General features: G+C 42.4%; 1 protein-coding gene across 1 annotated transcript in view; it reads right to left on the bottom strand.

Annotated features, from left to right (window-relative positions):
- Nucleotides 1–18,532, bottom strand: part of LOC117914486 — a 117,755-nt gene that overhangs the window by 76,209 nt on the left and 23,014 nt on the right. Inside the window, 5 exon segments of the mRNA XM_034829830.1 lie at nt 12,136–12,203; nt 12,280–12,375; nt 16,594–16,707; nt 16,976–17,327; nt 17,503–17,595. Of these exon segments, the coding sequence (XP_034685721.1) occupies nt 12,136–12,203; nt 12,280–12,375; nt 16,594–16,707; nt 16,976–17,327; nt 17,503–17,595 (723 nt within the window).

Below are 18,532 nucleotides of genomic sequence, written 5' to 3' on the forward strand. Positions count from 1 at the left end.
AAGAAAAAGTCCAAGACTGGACTTATGAAGGCAAGGCCATTGCGAGGATGATGGGTGTGAAAGGTATAGTGTCTATAAATCCCATTTCCGCTTTCAAGGGGTGTTTCTTTGTGAGTTCAGCAGGAAGAGCAAAATGGTTCCAAGAGCAGGAAAGACTTTTAGTGAAAGGAAGGCTTGTTCTCCTAAGAAGATGGTCGCCAAGAGAAAATATGATTATTCCCGGAAAATTCAGAAGGGGTTGGTTAGAGTTGAAAGGCCTTCCTTTTCACTTGTGGGAGGAAGACCAGCTGAAATTCATTTTGAAGAAGTGGGGGAGGGTGACGGAGGTAGCAAGGGAAGTCGTGAAGCTGTTGGACTTGACGAAGGTGAAGCTATGGGTGGAGATGCATCCTAATGTCGTGCTTCCAGCGTTGCTTGAGGTGGAAGACGGGGCCTGGAAATATACAGTAGCAGTTTCAGTCATCGGAGAAGAGGGTGAAGACGACACGGTCACGTCCGAGACAACCCATTGCAGGTACGAGTGGTTGAAAGAGGGGGGGTTGCCTCTCTCAGACGACAAAATTTGCAGAGGGGCTACGAGGTAGTATCAGGGGCAATGAGTGCTACAGTAGGGAGCTTCTTCCACGGGCACGTTATTGGTGCTCAAGTACAAGTCTGGCGGCCAAAAGGGAGAAAGGATGGGAAGGGAGCAGCTTGGGCCTAGTAGAAGAAAACATTCTTGGGCCCATAGAGCCTGAGACTTCTACTAAAGCCCATCCAGTAAGGGCCCAAAGAGGGAGAAGGAGTCGTGGGCTTCACGCTGGCCCAGACGCCCCTCAAGCCCATGACGTAGCGGCATCCCCTTCATCTCTCCAACGAGTGGGTTCCTCTGCAAAAGCGACCACACAGCCTCGTTCAGGCGATGAGAGGGCCGGCGTCGAGGTTATACATGGAGAGAATGGTCGGGCCGATGAGTTACAGGCCCAGACTATATCCAACCCTAGCCCACCTTCAGAGATAGAATATGTTAGTTACGGGCGTCGGACCGTGGGCTGTAAGTCAAAAGGCCCGTCGAGGTTGGGCCAATTTCTAGGAGGATCGAAGTCCTCTAGCATGAAAGGTAGGTCTCAAGAGGAAGAAAGCGCAGCGAGAAAGGGGAAAGCTCCAGTGGTTCAAATAGGAGACTTCACGCAAGGGGAAAAGACGATGGATTCAAGGAAGATGTGGTCCAACCTGTTCCTTCCAAGCGCGGATCGCCGTCATGGACAATGGAGTAGCAGCGAGCCTCTTCCCCTACGGAGCGCATCGCCATTTAGCGAAGTTCGCAATCTAGAAGTGGATGGCGGGATGGGATCTCAATAGATACAAGGTATCAGAGAGAGTCCCATCTTCCGCTGTCTTCTGTCAAGGAAATGCAAGAGCTGGTCGAAGGAAGAGACCTCGACGTCAAGAGGAGAGATGGACTCGCGAAAATCCCAACTCGAAGATGACAAAGGAGGATTTACGGGCCGAGCGGGGTACGATCCTTGTGGTTCTTCAGTCACGGAGTCACCTTCTATTCCAAGAACCAGAGGTAAAGAAATCATTTTGGAAGGAAATTGTGAAATTCCGGGAGTGGAAAACATGAGGAAAGTCAGCCTTTTTCTTCTCAGCCACTCGAGCCTTATTCCTCTCCTTTCTGTAATCTGGAAAAGCATCTGCTGAGTCCCTCTGGTCCTCATCTCCCAAATTTAGATTTTCTTTCCCAGTCTCTTTCGGTAAATCAAGGTAAATTTAAAATTTTTCCTGAAATAGGCGGTGTTGGCCCCTTAAATTTTGTTGGCATCCCTGTCCGTGTTGAGGAGGAGAATCAGAGAGCTTTTTCTAACCAGGTGTCCGAGAGATCTACCCCTAGGAAGTCTTCTAACCTGATGTCAGGTAGTCCGAGGGTTAATGCGGCATCCCCACCGAAAGACTTTCTTATTGATGGCCTGTCCCCTAGGAAAATGGCTAAAGTGCGAGAGGTTCTATGCTCTCTAGACATTAAGGTGTACTCTAGAAGGAAGAATAGAGGCCCATAGGCGATTGAATCCAGGTCGATTTGGTTTGCAGGGTTAAGGTCTGAGTGTTTTTCCATGAAAATTATCAGTTGGAATGTCAGGGGTTTGGGTTCAAGTAATAAGCGAAGGGTGATTAAAGATTTCCTTAGGTTAGAGAATCCGGATGTTGTGATGATTCAGGAAACAAAAAAGGAGAAGTGTGACAGAAGGTTAGTGGGCAGTGTCTGGACGGTCAGAAATAAAGATTGGGTTATTCCCCCGGCGTGTGGGGCTTCAGGAGGGATTTTGTTCATTTGGGACTCAAAAAAGTTGTGCAAGGAGGAGGTGGTATTAGGCTCTTTCTCAATATCGGTCAAGTTCGCCTTGGAGGGCTGTGGACCTCTTTGGATTTCTACAGTTTATGGTCCAAATAGTCCCTCACTTAGGAAGGATTTTTGGGTGGAACTATATGACATTTATGGTCTAACTTTTCCATTATGGTGTGCAGGCGGTGATTTTAATGTCATAAGGAGAAGTTCAGAAAAATTGGGGGGCTCTAGGCTAACTTCAAGCATGAGGGACTTTGATAGTTTTATTAGAGAATGTGAATTGCTTGATCCACCTCTTCGGAACGCATCATTCACTTGGTCAAATATGCAAGAGTCTCCCGTGTGTAAGAGATTAGACCGTTTTCTTTACTCAAATGAGTGGGGGCAGCTCTTTCCCCAAGGCCTTCAAGAAACCCTTATCAGAAGGACCTCGGATCATTGGCCAATTGCTTTGGATACCGACCCGTTCATCTGGGGCCCAACACCTTTTAGATTTGAGAACATGTGGCTGCAACATCCTAGTTTCAAGGAGAACTTTAGAAATTGGCGGAGGGGTTTTCAAGAAAACGGATGGGAAGGCCTCAAGTTCATGAGGAGATTACAATTTGTTTTTTTTTTTGATAAGTAAAAGATATTCATTCAAAAGGCACAACGCCACAAGGTATACAGGAAGTATACAAGGCAGCTAAGGCCTCAAAAGACAACAACAAAAGAAATCACCTCCCTTTAAATGGAAGCTAGCCACTCTAGGAAACCTATAAGGGAGAACGCCTCCTCACCTACATACAATTTGGCCCAACTCCACAGATTACAAACAAAAAAATTCTTTAATTTCTGCACATTCAACACACCTCCCCTAAAAGCTAATCTATTCCTCTCCTTCCACACCGTCCAAAAAATACACAACGGAATGGCGTCCCAGATCTTTTTCCTTTTCTTTCCCACAAACGAGCCCCTCCAGCTAGCTAAGACCTCCTTTACACTTTCTGGAAAAACCCATTTCACATCAACTAAACCAAAAACAATATCCCATAGAGCTCTAACCACTGTACAATGTATAAGGATATGATTTACACTTTCTTCCTCGCATCCACACATGAAGCACCGATTTGGAAGTTGAAACCCTCTTCTTTGAAGTCTGTCCAAAGTGAGCACCTTCCCCCATGTCGCCTCCCATGCAAAAAAAGCAACTTTAGTTGCACCCTTGCCACCCAAATGCTCCTAGAGGGAAAATCTGTATCAACAGACCTCGCCAACAAGCTATAAGCTTCCTTGACCCTAAACTGACCTCTTTTTCCTTTCCTCCACAGGACTGAATCTTCCTCCAAAGAGGGCTTGTGACCCCTCAATATATGTAGAAAATCCCCAACCACCTCCATCTCCCAATCATTGAAATCCCGCAAAAAATTCAGATTCCAATTTCCTTGTCCCGAATTCTGATCCCACATTTCCTCAACCGTTGCATTCCTTTGAGCCGTCATCCCAAAGAGATGAGGAAAGCATTGGGATAGCGCTGACTCTGTACACCACACATCTGTCCAAAATCTGATTAAGTTGCCTTTCCCTGCTCTGAACGTCATGTTATTCCAACACCAATCAGCTTCTTTCCAAATCTCTTTCCAAACCCCTACTCCCACTGCCCCATTAACCTTCTTTGGCCTCCACCCAAAATCCTCCTACCCATATTTCACCTTGATCACTTGTTTCAAAAGATTATCTTTGTCACAAGCAAATCTCCATATCCACTTGCCAAGCAAAGCTTTGTTCAACAAAGCTAGCTTCCTAAGGCCTAGCCCACCTTTCTCCTTATCTGTGCATACCACCTCCCATTTCACCAAGTGAATTTTCCCCTCCATATTTCCCCCTCCCCACAAGAAGTCCCTTTGCACTTTCTCCAATCTTCTAGCAACAATCTTGGGCATTCTGAAGATAGACATTTGGTAGATTGGCATACTAGCCAAAGTGCTCTTTATTAAAGTGACTCTTCCTCCTTTAGAAATATATTGTCGTTTCCAAAGAGCTAATCTCCTCCTAACTCTCTCTTCCACCCCATCCCACATATAAGGCGCTTTATTAGGAGCCCCTAAGGGAAGACCCAAGTACTGAGACGGTAAAGACCCCACCCTGCAACCTAGCTCAACAGCCAACTCCTCCATCTCCACCACTTCCCCAACTGGAATGATTTCACTCTTGGCTAGATTAATCCTTAGGCCTGACGCCGCTTCAAACCAGAATAAAATCCAACTCAAATGGGTTAGATGCTCCTTCCTGGCCTCACAGAATATGATTGTATCATCAGCAAAAAACAAGTGAGAGATACTCAGCGAGGGTTCACTGCCACCCCTTATAATACACCCTGATAAGAAGCCCCCCTCCACAGCTCTCCTTATAAGAACATCTAACACTTCCATCCCCATCACAAAGAGATAAGGAGACAGGGGATCTCCTTGTCTAAGACCTTTAGAGCTAGGAAAGAAACCTGCAGGCACACCATTAACCAGCACTGAAAATTTGGCTGAGGATAGGCAACTCCACATCCACCCCACCCACTTAGGCCCAAAGCCCATTTTTTGCAACACCTTCAGCAGAAATTTCCAGTTGATACTATCATAAGCTTTTTCTATATCCAGCTTACATATAAGACCCTTTTCTTTACGTTTCTGCCACGAGTCTATCACTTCATTTGCAATTAAGGAGGCGTCTAGTATTTGTCTTCCCCTCACAAAAGCATTCTGAGAGGTAGAGACCACCTTTCCAACCACTATCTTCAGCCTGTTAGCTAACACTTTAGCCAATAGCTTGTACAACCCCCCCAGAAGACTAATGGGTCTAAAATCTCCAAGGTCCTCAGCCCCACTTTTCTTGGGAATCAACACCAAAAAAGTGTTGTTAAGGCTCTTGAGGAAAGAGCTATGCTCGTAGAACTCCTTGAACATTTCTATAATCTCCTCCTTGATAAACTCCCAACAGCTTTGCCAAAAGGCCAGAGTAAAGCCATCCGGGCCAGGGGCTTTATCCCCATTCATCTCCATCAGGGTCGCATGGATTTCATCTTCTGAAAATGGCCTCTCCAGATTCTCAGCCTCTTGATGGCTGATATGTTCAAGCTGAATTCCCCCAATATCCGCCTTCCACCCCTTATCTTCTGATAGAAAATTTTTAAACGCATTAGCTATTCCTTCCCTAATTTCCTGCTCCTCTAGCAGTCATTCCCCATTGATCTTAATTCTCTCCAGAGAATTATTCCTACGGTGAGCACTTGCCATACGATGAAAGAACCCCGTGTTTCTATCCCCTCCTTCAGCCATATTTCCCTTGAAAGCTGTCTCCAGTGGGTTTCCTCCATCATCACCCATTTTCTGTAATTTTCTTTAGCTTCTTTCTTCAGCTCTGTTTCCTCCACAGTCAGAACTCTCTCCTCTTCCTCCCTATCCCAGAAATCCACCTGCTGCAATGCTTCAGATTTGTTGCTCTCCAGCTTACCGAAAACTTCCCTATTCCAGACTTTCAGCTTCTTTTTTATTTCTTTCATCTTAGTAGCCAACTTGTAACTAGCACTGCCCCTTACATCAATTCCTTGCCACCAGCTACGCACCAGCTCTTTGAATCCCTCAGCCTTAAGCCACATATTTTCGAATCTGAATGGAGTCGGACCACATCTTATCCCACCCCCCACTAACATTATTGGGAAGTGATCAGACACCGGGCGAGGCAGTCTCCATTGATTTATCCCACTGAATTGATCTAACCAGCACGGAGACACCAGAAACCTGTCCAAACGCGCCCAGGTCTGATTATTCTGGCCCCCCTTCCACGTACATTCTCCCCCCTGAAGAGGAAGATCCACCAGCCCAAGGTCATTCACAGTTTCAGCAAATTTCCTCATTGCTGCACTAATTCTCCTTTGTCTGCTCCTTTCCCTCGGAAACAAAGTAATATTGAAATCCCCCCCTATACACCAGGGGTCTTCCCACAACCCTCTAATTGCCCCAAACTCCTCCCATAACGCATTTCTTTCCATTTTAGAGAACGGGCCATAAACTCCAGTAAACGCCCAGACAATTCCATTTTCTACGTTCCGGAATCTACAAGATAGCGTAAACTGACCCTCCTCCCAATCTATAATGTCCAAAGTCCTCTTATCCCAACATATAAAAATTCCTCCCGAAGCCCCCTCCGCATTCACAGCTTTCCAGTCTAGGAATCTCCCAGACCCTAAACTTCTCGCTATGCTATCCGTCATAATTTGCATTTTTGTCTCCTGAATGCAAATTAGGTCCACCCTCTGATTTCTTAAAAACGTCTTTATCACTTTTCTTTTGGAACTATCATTTGCTCCCCTCACATTCCAGCTCAGAATTTTCACCTTCATTGGACAATCACAATTTGGCGCCCTTTGCCCTGAACCGAGCCTTTCTGTTTCATCCCCCCCTCATAATTTATGGAGCATTCCAATCTTCTTAGCTCCCTTTCAAATTTAGACTTTTCCAGTAGCTCTTTGCTATGAATTTTCTCCCGTCTTTTTCTGATTTTGGTCAAAAAATTCAGTATTTCCTTCTCCAACCCCTCCGTGGGGAATCCCAAGAATTGGCTAAACCTCGCCAAGCCACTCTCATCCCATTTGCCCTCCAGCTCCCTTCCCTCAACTTGACCATCATGTATGTCCCCACCCCCATCCATCCCCCTGCCTTTATCGCTACTGTTTTTGGATAGTTCCAATTCCTTGCATCCATTCATCCTTTCATTACTATCTTCATACACTGTAAGCCACATTGACTTATCAGCCCGCATAGCCTCGCCCAAATCCCCAGAATGATCGAAAAACTCCCCCTCCGGAGTCCGATCAAAAATAAAAGAATTGAGATGAGAGTCCCCTAACACCCTTTTCCCCCTAAAACTGGGCCCCATTCCATACCTCATTGCTTCCTCTTCGAGCGCCCTATCCGTCTCTGTCAACTTGACCCCACCATGAAGCTTCCTTGTGTCGTCAGACTCTCTCGCAACAAAGGGCTCAGGTGCAGGAATATGACAAGGGACGAGACGCTGCAGCAGGGAGTCCACCACCTCTTGGGCTACTGACGATTTTGGGTCCTCCTTAATATTACCTTCTGGATTGGGCTGTTGGGAGCAGGCCTTTGAGCCACTTGGGCCTTCATTTGGCAAACGGACTGACAACAAAGCTGGGCCTATTGCGTGGCAGCCCACATCTTCCGCTCTAAGTGACGGGCCTGCCTCTGGGTCACTTACAGCCACTCCTTTCCTTTTTAAGTCCATGGGCCCGCTCAACTTTGGGCCCTCACATGGACTTGCAGATTTTCCATTAGAAGCCCAGGTCCTTAATGTCGGGCTCAGATCAGGGCTAACCTCAACCCGACCCGTCCCCATCCCCTGCACAGCCATCCCATCGACAGGCAGGTTCTGCACCTCGGGCCTCACGCTCACCCACTCTTTCGTCACTCGCTGCCCCGCGCGTGACATCTCCTCACCCCTAACCTCAGGGCTAACTTCGTTTCTGCGTTTTCTCCTTATCACCGGCCAACACTCCCACCATAAAGACACCACGTAAGTCTCCTCCTCCGCTTCGATCTCCAGAACACTAGGTCTAAGATCTCCTTTCAGTCTCACCAAGATTCTGGCCCATTGGAGTTCCCTCATCAGCTTCGTCTGTTCATCGACTGCGATGAATCCTCCACATTCATCCCCCACTTTCTTCAAAATCTCTAGGCTCCAAAACGAGATTGGAAGCCCAACTAACCTCACCTAGGCTTCCTTTCTCTCTTCCTCCTCTGCCCAACATCCACTCCTTGGATTCCAATATTCCAGCCTTACCTGGCTTCCTTCCATCGCACGTTGCCCAAAGGAAACAACGCGTCTAACCTCCTCCAATTTTTCAAATTCTAGCAGCACTCTTTCCTTATCCAGCTTAGCCAGCCCTAGACTGCCTTTGAGATTCCACGACTTTGCCCAGATTTGCCCCCACCTCGCAAGGTCATCTTCTCCCCCTGACCTATCTTTCCACCTCGCCACAGCACAATGATTCAATTTCTGTAGAAGTCCTATGGAATCCTCCCTTTTCACCTTCACTGCGACTGCATTTGGGGTACCCGACATTGATCGTTTCACCATTGCTGCAAACGAGCTTCCCCCACCGGCCTTCTCCACAACCTTTTCTTTCTGATTATTTGGTTTTTTGCCGAAAGACCCTACCATCTGATGAAGCTTCTCCGCCATGGTCGTCCACCCCTTTTATCCCTTCTACCTCTCGGGATGAAGATGCAGAACCTCTTCCCCTCTATGTCGGAAACCCCTAGCCTTATAAACCCCCCCGCTTTGTTCATCCCTCGTATCATAGCATACGTTCTCCCCTGCTCCTTCCATTCCCTTCCCCAACTTGCTTCATTCTCGTCCTTAATATAGAGATTCAACCCTTCTAAGAAAAACCCTATGCTATCTGAACCCAATCGGACCCATGAGGCCACCCCTCCCTTCTTCTCCACAATATAGCCTTGGATTTTTCCTCTTCGCCCCTCCACAACAACCTCGAACTCCTTGGATTCCACTGAGAAGCTGCACTCCTTTCTTCTTTTCCGCGGCGTCGAGCTCTCCTCCCCCTCGTCGCCCTCGCACTCGCCGTCGCATTCTCTCTCGCCCTCTCTCACTCTCTCTCTCTCTTGCATTCTCACTAGTATGAAGCAGTATATCGAGGAGATTACAATTTGTTAAAGCCAAATTGAAGGAATGGAATAAGCTTTTTTTTGGAGAGCTTAATGAAAAGAAAAAAAGTATCCTCAATGATTTAGCTAACTTTGACGCCATTGAGCAGGATGGGGGTCTCACCTCTGAATTGTTAGATCAAAGAGCCTTAAGAAAAGGGGAGCTAGAGGAATTAATTTTGAGGGAGGAAATCCATTGGAGACAAAAAGTTAGGGTGAAATGGGTTAAGGAAGGGGATTGCAACTTTAAGTTTTTTCATAAAGTGGCTAATGGCAGGTGAAATAGGAAATATATCAAGGCGTTGGAAAATGAAAAGGGCTTAGTGTTGAATAATGCCGAGAGAATCACAGAGGAGATCTTACTTTACTTTGAAAAACTCTACGCGAGTCCTATAGGAGAGTCTTGGAGTATTGAAGGATTAGATTGGTCCCCTATTTCGGAAGAGAGTGCAATAAGTTTGGATGCCCCTTTCACTGAAGAAGAGATTTCTAAGGCCATTTTTCAGATGGATAGGGACAAGGCTCCGGGGCCTGATGACTTTACTATTGCAGTATTCCAAGACTGTTGGGAAGTGATTAAGGAGGATCTAGTGAGAGTGTTCGCAGAATTTCATAGGAGCGGAGTTATCAATCAAAGCACTAATGCCTCTTTCATTGTTCTTCTGCTCAAAAAGAGTACGACAAAGAAAATCTCAGATTTTAAACCCATTAGTTGATCACTAGTCTCTACAAGATAATAGCCAAAGTGCTCTCAGGGCGTCTAAGAGGGGTTCTACATGAAACCATCCACCCTACTCAAGGCACTTTTGTTCAAGGGAGACAAATAATGGATGCGGTTTTCATAGCAAATGAGATAGTGGATGAGAGAAGACGATCAGGGGAGGAAGCTGTCGTCTTCAAAATTGACTTTGAAAAGGCTTACGATCACGTAAGGTGAGATTTTTTAGATCAAGTGTTGGAGAAGAAGGGGTTCAATCCTCAATGGAGGAAATGGATGAGTGGATGTTTGTCCTCGGTATCTTATGCAGTATTGGTGAATGGTAGCGCTAAAGGTTGGGTTAAGGCATCGAGAGGATTAAGACAAGGTGACCCTTTATCCCCCTTTTTGTTTACTTTAGTAGCAGATGTATTGAGTAGGATGCTTTTGAGAGCAAAGGAGAGAAATATGTTGGAGGGTTTCAGGGTGGGTAGAAACAGAACTAGGGTATCTCATTTGCAATTTGCCGATGACACCATCTTCTTTTCTAACACTAGGGAGGAAGACTTGCAGATTCTCAAGAGTCTTTTGTTAGCATTTGGGCATATTTCTGGGCTTAAGGTCAATCTTGACAACAGTAATATTTATGGTATCAATTTGGATCAAGCTCATATTTCAAGATTGGCTGAGACGCTTGAATGCAAGGATTCTGGCTGGCCTATACTTTATCTGGGTCTTCCTTTGGGTGGGAACCCCAGGGCAGGTGGATTTTGGGATCCAGTGATTGAGAGAATTTCAAGAAGATTAGATGGATGGCAAAAGGCATACCTATCCTTCGGAGGGAGGATAACTCTCATCCAATCTTGCCTTACCCATATGCCCTGTTACTTTCTTTCTTTATTTAAGTTACCCACTTCAGTCGCTACAAAAATCGAGAGGTTGCAAAGGGATTTTTTATGGTCAAGGATTGGGGAAGGCAAAAGAGATCATTTAGTCAGGTGGGATGTCGTGTGTAAATCGAAGGAAATAGGGGGTTTGGGTTTTGGGAATATTTCTCTGAGGAATCTCGCTCTTTTAGGGAAATGGTTGTGGAGGTACCATAGAGAGGGTTCAACTCTATGGCATCAGGTCATACTAAGCATTTATGGTTCACACTCCAATGGTTGGGATGCTAACACATTAGTCAAATGGTCACATCGCTGTCCTTGGAAGGCTATCACTCAAGTCTTCCAGGAGTTTTCCTCGTTTACTCGGTTTGTGGTAGGAAATGGGGAAAGAATTCGGTTCTGGGAAGATTTGTGGTGGGGGGACCAACCTTTGGGAACCCAATATCCAAGACTATTTAGAGTAGTCTTGGATAAAAACATACCTATTTCTTCAGTTCTCGATCCCACTTGTCCTTTCTCTTGGAATTTAAATTTCCGTCGTAACCTGTCAGATTCTGAGATAAAGAACTTAGAAGGCCTCATGCGATCTCTCGATGGATTGCATTTATCTCCTTCGATTCTAGATGCCAGATTTTGGCCCTTATCTTCTTCAGGGATTTTTTCAGTTAAATCCTTATTTCTAGCTTTATCCCAATTTTCTGGATCTTCTCAGGTTTTTCCTTCTAAGTTCGTTTGGAATTCTCAAGTTCCTTTCAAAGTGAAGTCCTTCGTCTGGTTAGTGGCACACAAGAAGGTGAATACTAATGACATGCTACAAGTGAGAAGACCCTACAAAGCCCTTAGTCCTGATATTTGTATTTTGTGCATGAAGCATAGGGAATCAGCTGATCATATTTTTCTTCATTGCTCCTTGACGATTGGGTTATGGCACAAGTTATTTCAGTTAGCTAAGATGGATTGGGTCCCCCCGAGGAGCATCCTTGACATGATGTCCATCAAATTTAATGGATTTGGTTCTTCTAACAGGGGGATAACCTTGTGGCAAACTGCAAGCATCGCTCTTATTCGGATTGTGTGGTAGGAAAGAAATGCGAGGATTTTTTAGGATAAAGCAAGGAATTCAGAGTATCTTTGGGACTCTATTGTTTTCCTTGCTTCTCTTTGGGCTTATTGTACCAAGGTTTTTAAGGGGACTCCCCTTAATGTGATACAACTTGATTGGATAGCAGTGTGTACTCCATAAGAAGTGGTCTTTTTAGAGTGTTCGCTTGTTTTTCAGTGTATTTTTCTATAGTTTAGCTTTCTTTGGCGGGAGGATTCCTCATCCTTCTTTTGTACTTATTTTTATCTATCAATAAATCTTTGTGTCGTTTCCAATAAAAAAAAAAAAAAACATATTATGGGTAGGAATAAGATATTAAAATGATCAACATATATAGTACGACTGTAATAACAAAACACATGCATCAAGCAAGAAAAACAAAATAAAACTAGCACATCAAAAAAGTGAACCTGCTTTGTTCTTCTAATACCATTTGAAATTGCTCTTGAGCTCTACGAGTCACTTTCTCAATTTTCATCTGCTCTTAGCAATAAATAAATAAATAATCAGTTTTCTAAGAGTAAAGCACCATACCAACTTATTGATACAATTACCTGCAATGCAGTTGCAGTTTCCAATGCAAAAATAGGGCTAACCACCTTACTCCTCTGCACAAACTCAAGAAAGCGATCATAACTTTCCACCAAAACCTGCAAACATGAATTGTTAGGAAGTTTCAAAGTGGAGACAAAAGAAAGAAAGGGACAAGCAAATGTATAAGGTCCTTCCATACAAAACATATACCATAACAAGAGCTAACATAAGAAAAGAAATTCAAACACATTTTTTTTTTGAAAGTAAAAAAGAAATGCAATAACAAAGAAGCAAAAAGCCACAAAGCATATAGGGGGTATACAAGGCGGCTAGGGCCTCAAAAAAACAAAGACAAAAAGAATCACCTCCCCTTAAGTGGATGCTACCCACTCCAGGAAGCTTATAAGAGAAAAAGTCTCCTCACCAAAATACAATTTGGCCCAGCTCCACAAATTACTAACAAAAAAATTCTTTGGCTTCTGAATATTCAACACACCCCCCCTAAAAGCTAATCTATTCCTCTCCTTCCATACCGTCCAAAAAATACACAACGGAATGAATTCTCAAACCTTTTTCCTTTTCTTCCCCACAAAGGGGCCCCTCCAGCTAATTAAGACCTCTTTTACAGTTTCTGGAAAGACCCATTTAACATCTACTAATCCAAGGACAATATCCCACAAAGCTCTAACCACTATACAGTATATAAGAATATGATTTACATTTTCTTCTTCACAACCACACAAAAAACAACAATTCGGAAGTTGCACCCCTCTTCTTTGGAGCCTATCCAAAGTAAGCACCTTCCCCCACGTCGCCTCCCAAGCAAAGAAGGCGACTTTAGTTGGCACCCTAGCCACCCAAATACATCTTGAAGGAAAGCCGGTATCATTAGGATTGGTCAACAAGCTATAAGCTTCCTTGACCCTGAACTGACCATTTCTTCCTTGCCTCCAAACAACTAAGTCTTCCTCCAAATAAGGCCTATGACCCCTCAGCACATGGAGCAAATCCCCAACCATATCTAGCTCCCAATCATTGAAGTCCCTCAAAAAATTTAGGTTCCAACCTCCTTGACCAGAATTTTGGTCTCACATTTCCTGAACCATTGAACTCCTTTGAACAACCATGACGAAGAGATGAGGGAAACAATGGGACAGCGTTGTATCAGTACACCAAACATCTATCCAAAATCTGATCTTGGTGCCCTTCCTAGCTCGGAATATCATGTTATCCCAGCACCAATCAGATTCTTTCCAAATCTCCTTCCAAACCCCTACTCCAACCGCCCCATTAGCCTTCTTTGGCCTCTATCCAAGACCCTCTTGCCCATACTTCACCGTAATCACTTGTTTCCAAAGATTATCTTTGTCACAAGCATACCTCCATATCCACTTGCCAAGCAAGGCTTTGTTCAACATGACTAGCTTCCTAAGGCCTAGCCCACCCTTGTCCTTGTCTGTACAAACCACCTCCCAATTAACTAGATGAATTTTCCCCTCCAAATTTCCCCTTAAAAGAAATTCAAACACATTGAGCTGTGCAATGAACAAGGTAAAGACAAATTATAATCAAGATCGTACATGTTATAAAAAAGAGTTGATCTATAACATATGGAAGCCACTGGTTTGAGCTAGAGTAGGGTGGCTGTTTCAAAACTATTCTCAGAGCCTTTCCTATTTTATGTTAGGAAGGCCATTAGGTTAAGAATTTTTTAGTATAAATACATCCCTTATTCAGCAGTCTTCTTCCAAACCATAACAAGAGAGACTAAATTTGTCTCTTTCTCTATACTCACTTCTATTTCCCTCCTGTTTTCTTCCTTATTTTATTCCTACGACCCTAAATGAGAAGTGCTAGATCCAGCAAACCAACTTCAACAACAATGCATAATCACCAAGGAAGAGGTCAAGAAAAGATGGACTGTTCTTGCTCAGTTTATTTCTATTCAAAACAACATGAGATTCACCTCAAATGCCTCAACTGGAATAGAAGAACTACAAGAGATAAAGATACATACGTACAACATGACAGCACCGGCATATTTAGATTAGAGGTATTGAAGAACCACAGAGAAATACATATATTTCATACTACAATCTAAGGCCATATAAAGAATTTTTTTTTCCAAGGTTCTCAAACAAGAATAAAGAAAACTGTCATAAACTTTAAAATAGAGAATAAAATAACAAAATGTTCTTTTTAATGTTATTAACCGATGTGTGTGTATGTGTGCATATTTATATAATGGGTTAATTTCACTCACCTCCCCAAGGTTTTGGCTAAATACAACTAACCTCCATTGGTTTGAAATTTTGTCAAATACCTCCCTTATTTTGAGTTCAAGGGAAGGTGCGTTAAAATAACAAATAAGAAGAGTAGGGTAAGTATTTGATGAAATTTCAAATCAATGGGGGTTAAGTGCATTTAGCCAAAACCTCAAGGAAGGTGATTGAAATTAATCCTTTATATATATAACCAAATCTCAGACCACATTTTCCAGCCATTAGAAATGAGCTTCCAAAACCTTCTTTGATAAAAATGAAGAGAACACTTTGATGAAACTTCAAGAAGGAGAAGAATAGTTCTCAATCTCATAGATAAAACTTTTAGTGATGATCCTATAAGCAAAGGAACTTTAAGTCATCCCATAAACACCATCACAACTGCAAACCTCATTTCTTAGGTGATAGTAATTTATTGATAACTTGATGCTCCTAACTTTTATCATAAAATTCTCAGGACCTTCCTATATCGCACCAATGTCACAAGGTGGCAGCAAGGGATAGGCAATCTGAAGAATGAGACAAACATTTAATGGAATGAATGGGTAGTTAACATCTATTATGCATCCAAAATCAACCACAATATTTCAAATCTCTCAACATACTTTCTAAACTCAAAATGCCAACAAAACATATTATTTTACCACAATCAGCATGTGTAGGCAAGGAGAGAATTATAAGTACTAATTTCTAGATGTTTGTTGGTGTTGCATCAGCGGAAGCTTTGATGCAAACATCATTAATCAAGAACACAAAGATAAAACAATAACACATGCGGTACAAGAGGTTTTAACATGGTTTGGCCAACCATGCCTATGTTCATGGATGAGAGATAATCACTCCACTATACAATAGAGAACATTACAGAGGACCAAACCAAAACATTACAGAGGACATAACCAGATACAACTATTGGGTTCCTAAATCATCCCATGTTTCCCCACTCTTCGTATCCCTACCCTACCACGAGCCATCTCACTCCACCGGGTGCCTCCCGTTCTTCCTCACATCTCTATCCACTTCATATAGTCTTTACAAGCTCATCTCTATCTCATAACTTTTTCCCCTCATGACCTAGAATATTTATAGAGATATTTCCAACAATTCTTCCTTTTTTTTTTCTTTTTTTTTTTTTTTGATAAGTAAAGAGAATTTCATATATAAAGAGACGCCAAAAAAACGACTCAAGGTATACAAACCTATACACCCTCCACCAATAAGGCCAAAGAAAAGAAGCAGGATAAAAACAAGAAAAACAACCAGCTGGCCCAAAAAACAATGTTAATAGGATCCCAACCAATCAATAAAATTAACCATAGTTAGAGGGCATTCAACTATATACAACTTAGCCTCAGACCAAATAGAATAAACAAAAGAGTATTTCAATCTCTGGATTGACAACACATCATCCTTGAAAGCCAAACTATTCCTCGCCTTCCAAACCGTCCAAAATATATAAAGAGGAGCAGCTCTCCACACCTTCCTGCGCTTTTTGCCCGCAAAAGAACCATACCAGCTAAGGAGAGTCTCTCTAACTGAAGAGGGCAACACCCAAGACACCCCAAACAATGTAAGGAGTAAGTCCCATATGACCCTTGTTTTTGAACAGTGAAAAAGAAGATGATCTATAGCCTCCTCATTCTCAAGAGACATAAAACATCTATTTGCCAAGGATCCTCTTTTCTGAACAAGATCTAGGGTTAAGGCTTTACCCCACGTAGCCTCCCACGCAAAGAAACTAATTTTGGGTTGTACCCACACATTCCAACTAATTTTGGAAGTGTCCCAAACATCTATTTCCAACAATTCTTCCTTATTCTATAAGAAAGTCTAATATTACAATAATATATTAACCTCAAAATATTCTATATAATATTCTTTACAAAAAAGGAATCTATACTAATTAGGAATTTGGGACACTTCCTAACAGTTGGGGAAAGTATAAATACACATGCACACAGATAACATATACATACAAGGATTATCTATCACAAACACAAAGAAGGATGAAATCTATCAATCTAACAAAAGTGAGCAAGAATAAGAAATCACCGTAGCATGGCAGGGAGAAATAGTAGCTGAAAGCCTCCAGTCCACATTCTCTCCAACAGGTGAGCGTACAAAACTAGCAACTAATGCATTCTCCTTCTGCTTGCTACTCACACTCTGCATGACAAATTTATCAACATAGAAGGCCCAATTATAAGACAAAAATAATACCATTGAGCAAGATTACAAGTGATGGTAAGAGCATGGATGTTGGCCTCAGTTACACTTGCATACAAAATACATAAATACCAAAAAAAATAGAATTTCCTCCGAAACTCTAGATATTTGGAGTAAAACAAACTCAAAGCATCCAGATCTTCATTGCAACTTAAAATCCTTTTACTATTGAAAATATCACAATATTAACACTATTTTAAAAGCAAACCTGTGCAAGTGAACCTTCAGGAGCATTTAGGCCATAGAACTTCAATGACACATCACAGTGGATGCTCCGATGTTTAAATTTGGTGGACACATCAAGTTGCTCAAATCTACCACAAACAATCTCCGTCTGATTCATACTGATGATCCTGGCAGCAGCTTGACCAATTGACACATTTACCAAGAACTGGATCATATTCTGCATGTCCTTTCCAGAAGGCAAATTCAACTCCTCGTCTGGCTGGTAACTCAGTAACTTATTGATCGCCTGCCATTCTTCTTTGGTCAGTCTTCCTTCAGTCAACTGTGGTTCCTCGGAAGCATCTGTGACAGAGACATCACCTGAGGGAGAACTCCTGAGAGGAAAAGAAACTACAATAAAATGCCAAGCATACAAGAATAATGTTCAATGAAGAGATAAAGCAACAAGAATATCATGAAATGAAGCACACCAAGTAACCCAAGAAAGAATCATAAGCCACACTAATCCAAATCGAAGAAAAGAGCAAAGGCATTAAAGTTTCCACAAACCCTCTAAATGAAAACCAGCTTCTCTTTTTAAGCCTCCTCCGTTCAGCTGCTTCTTTTGACTTCACCGATTCAACTTTAGCATGCGCAAGTAGCCTGAATGATATTCATACACCAAATGTCAACAAAGCAGATGACTCAAATATCAATCCTATTCCTTAATACACAAAGACAAAGTTAATATATCATCCTAAAAAATCAACTCAATACTATCAACACTTACTACATTGAAAATTAAAGGTAACTCATGACCTAAAATCCCAAATCAAACTTTTTATACTTCAAACTCCTTTTATTCAAAGCTTGAACCAAAAACAAGAACATATTCACAAGGAAACTGCACACAATAAACATTAAACCAATTTGCAAAGTCTGGATCCGAAGTGAAGAACTGACCATTTGAAATTGGAAATAAATCACTGAAACACAATTAGATGTTGCAGATCTATGGATTCTGCAAAGCTAAACAGCTACAATAAAAAATGACTGACATTACCATCAATATTTTAATGGGAAGTTAACAATATATAGATATATATCATTTATATGGACTAAGGGTCAATAAATACATTTCAGAATTAATTTAGGTCACAATCAAAACCATAGAGGAATAACACATTTGTAGAATTGTCAGAACCTAAAGATGCCCAGTAAGTTTTTTGTATTCACTGTGCAATTCTTGGCATGAATCTCTTAATCACATTGATGCAACAGATAATCAAGATATGATAGGTGTGCTTTGTCAGAGGACAAGAAAGGTTGTATATCATCTCCTCATCCCCTGGAGGTTCACGATTCAAACAGGACACTGATAAACATCATGTTTAGGAAGTCTCAGGTGTTATTTGTTCATCCACTGTTGAAAAAAGTCTGAGCAACAACTCTGAAGTGCAGGGATAATATAGGAAAAGATGATGTATAGATTTATCCTCCACGAGCACAAAGCAAAAATGATCCATGATGACAGCTTTATGGGGTCTCTTAAGCTAAAACCATATTAGTTTCTCACCAAGACGTTGGCATATCAGTTATC

This window comes from Vitis riparia, chromosome 5 (assembly GCF_004353265.1).
Source record: "Vitis riparia cultivar Riparia Gloire de Montpellier isolate 1030 chromosome 5, EGFV_Vit.rip_1.0, whole genome shotgun sequence".
Classification (NCBI taxonomy): Eukaryota; Viridiplantae; Streptophyta; class Magnoliopsida; order Vitales; family Vitaceae; genus Vitis; species Vitis riparia.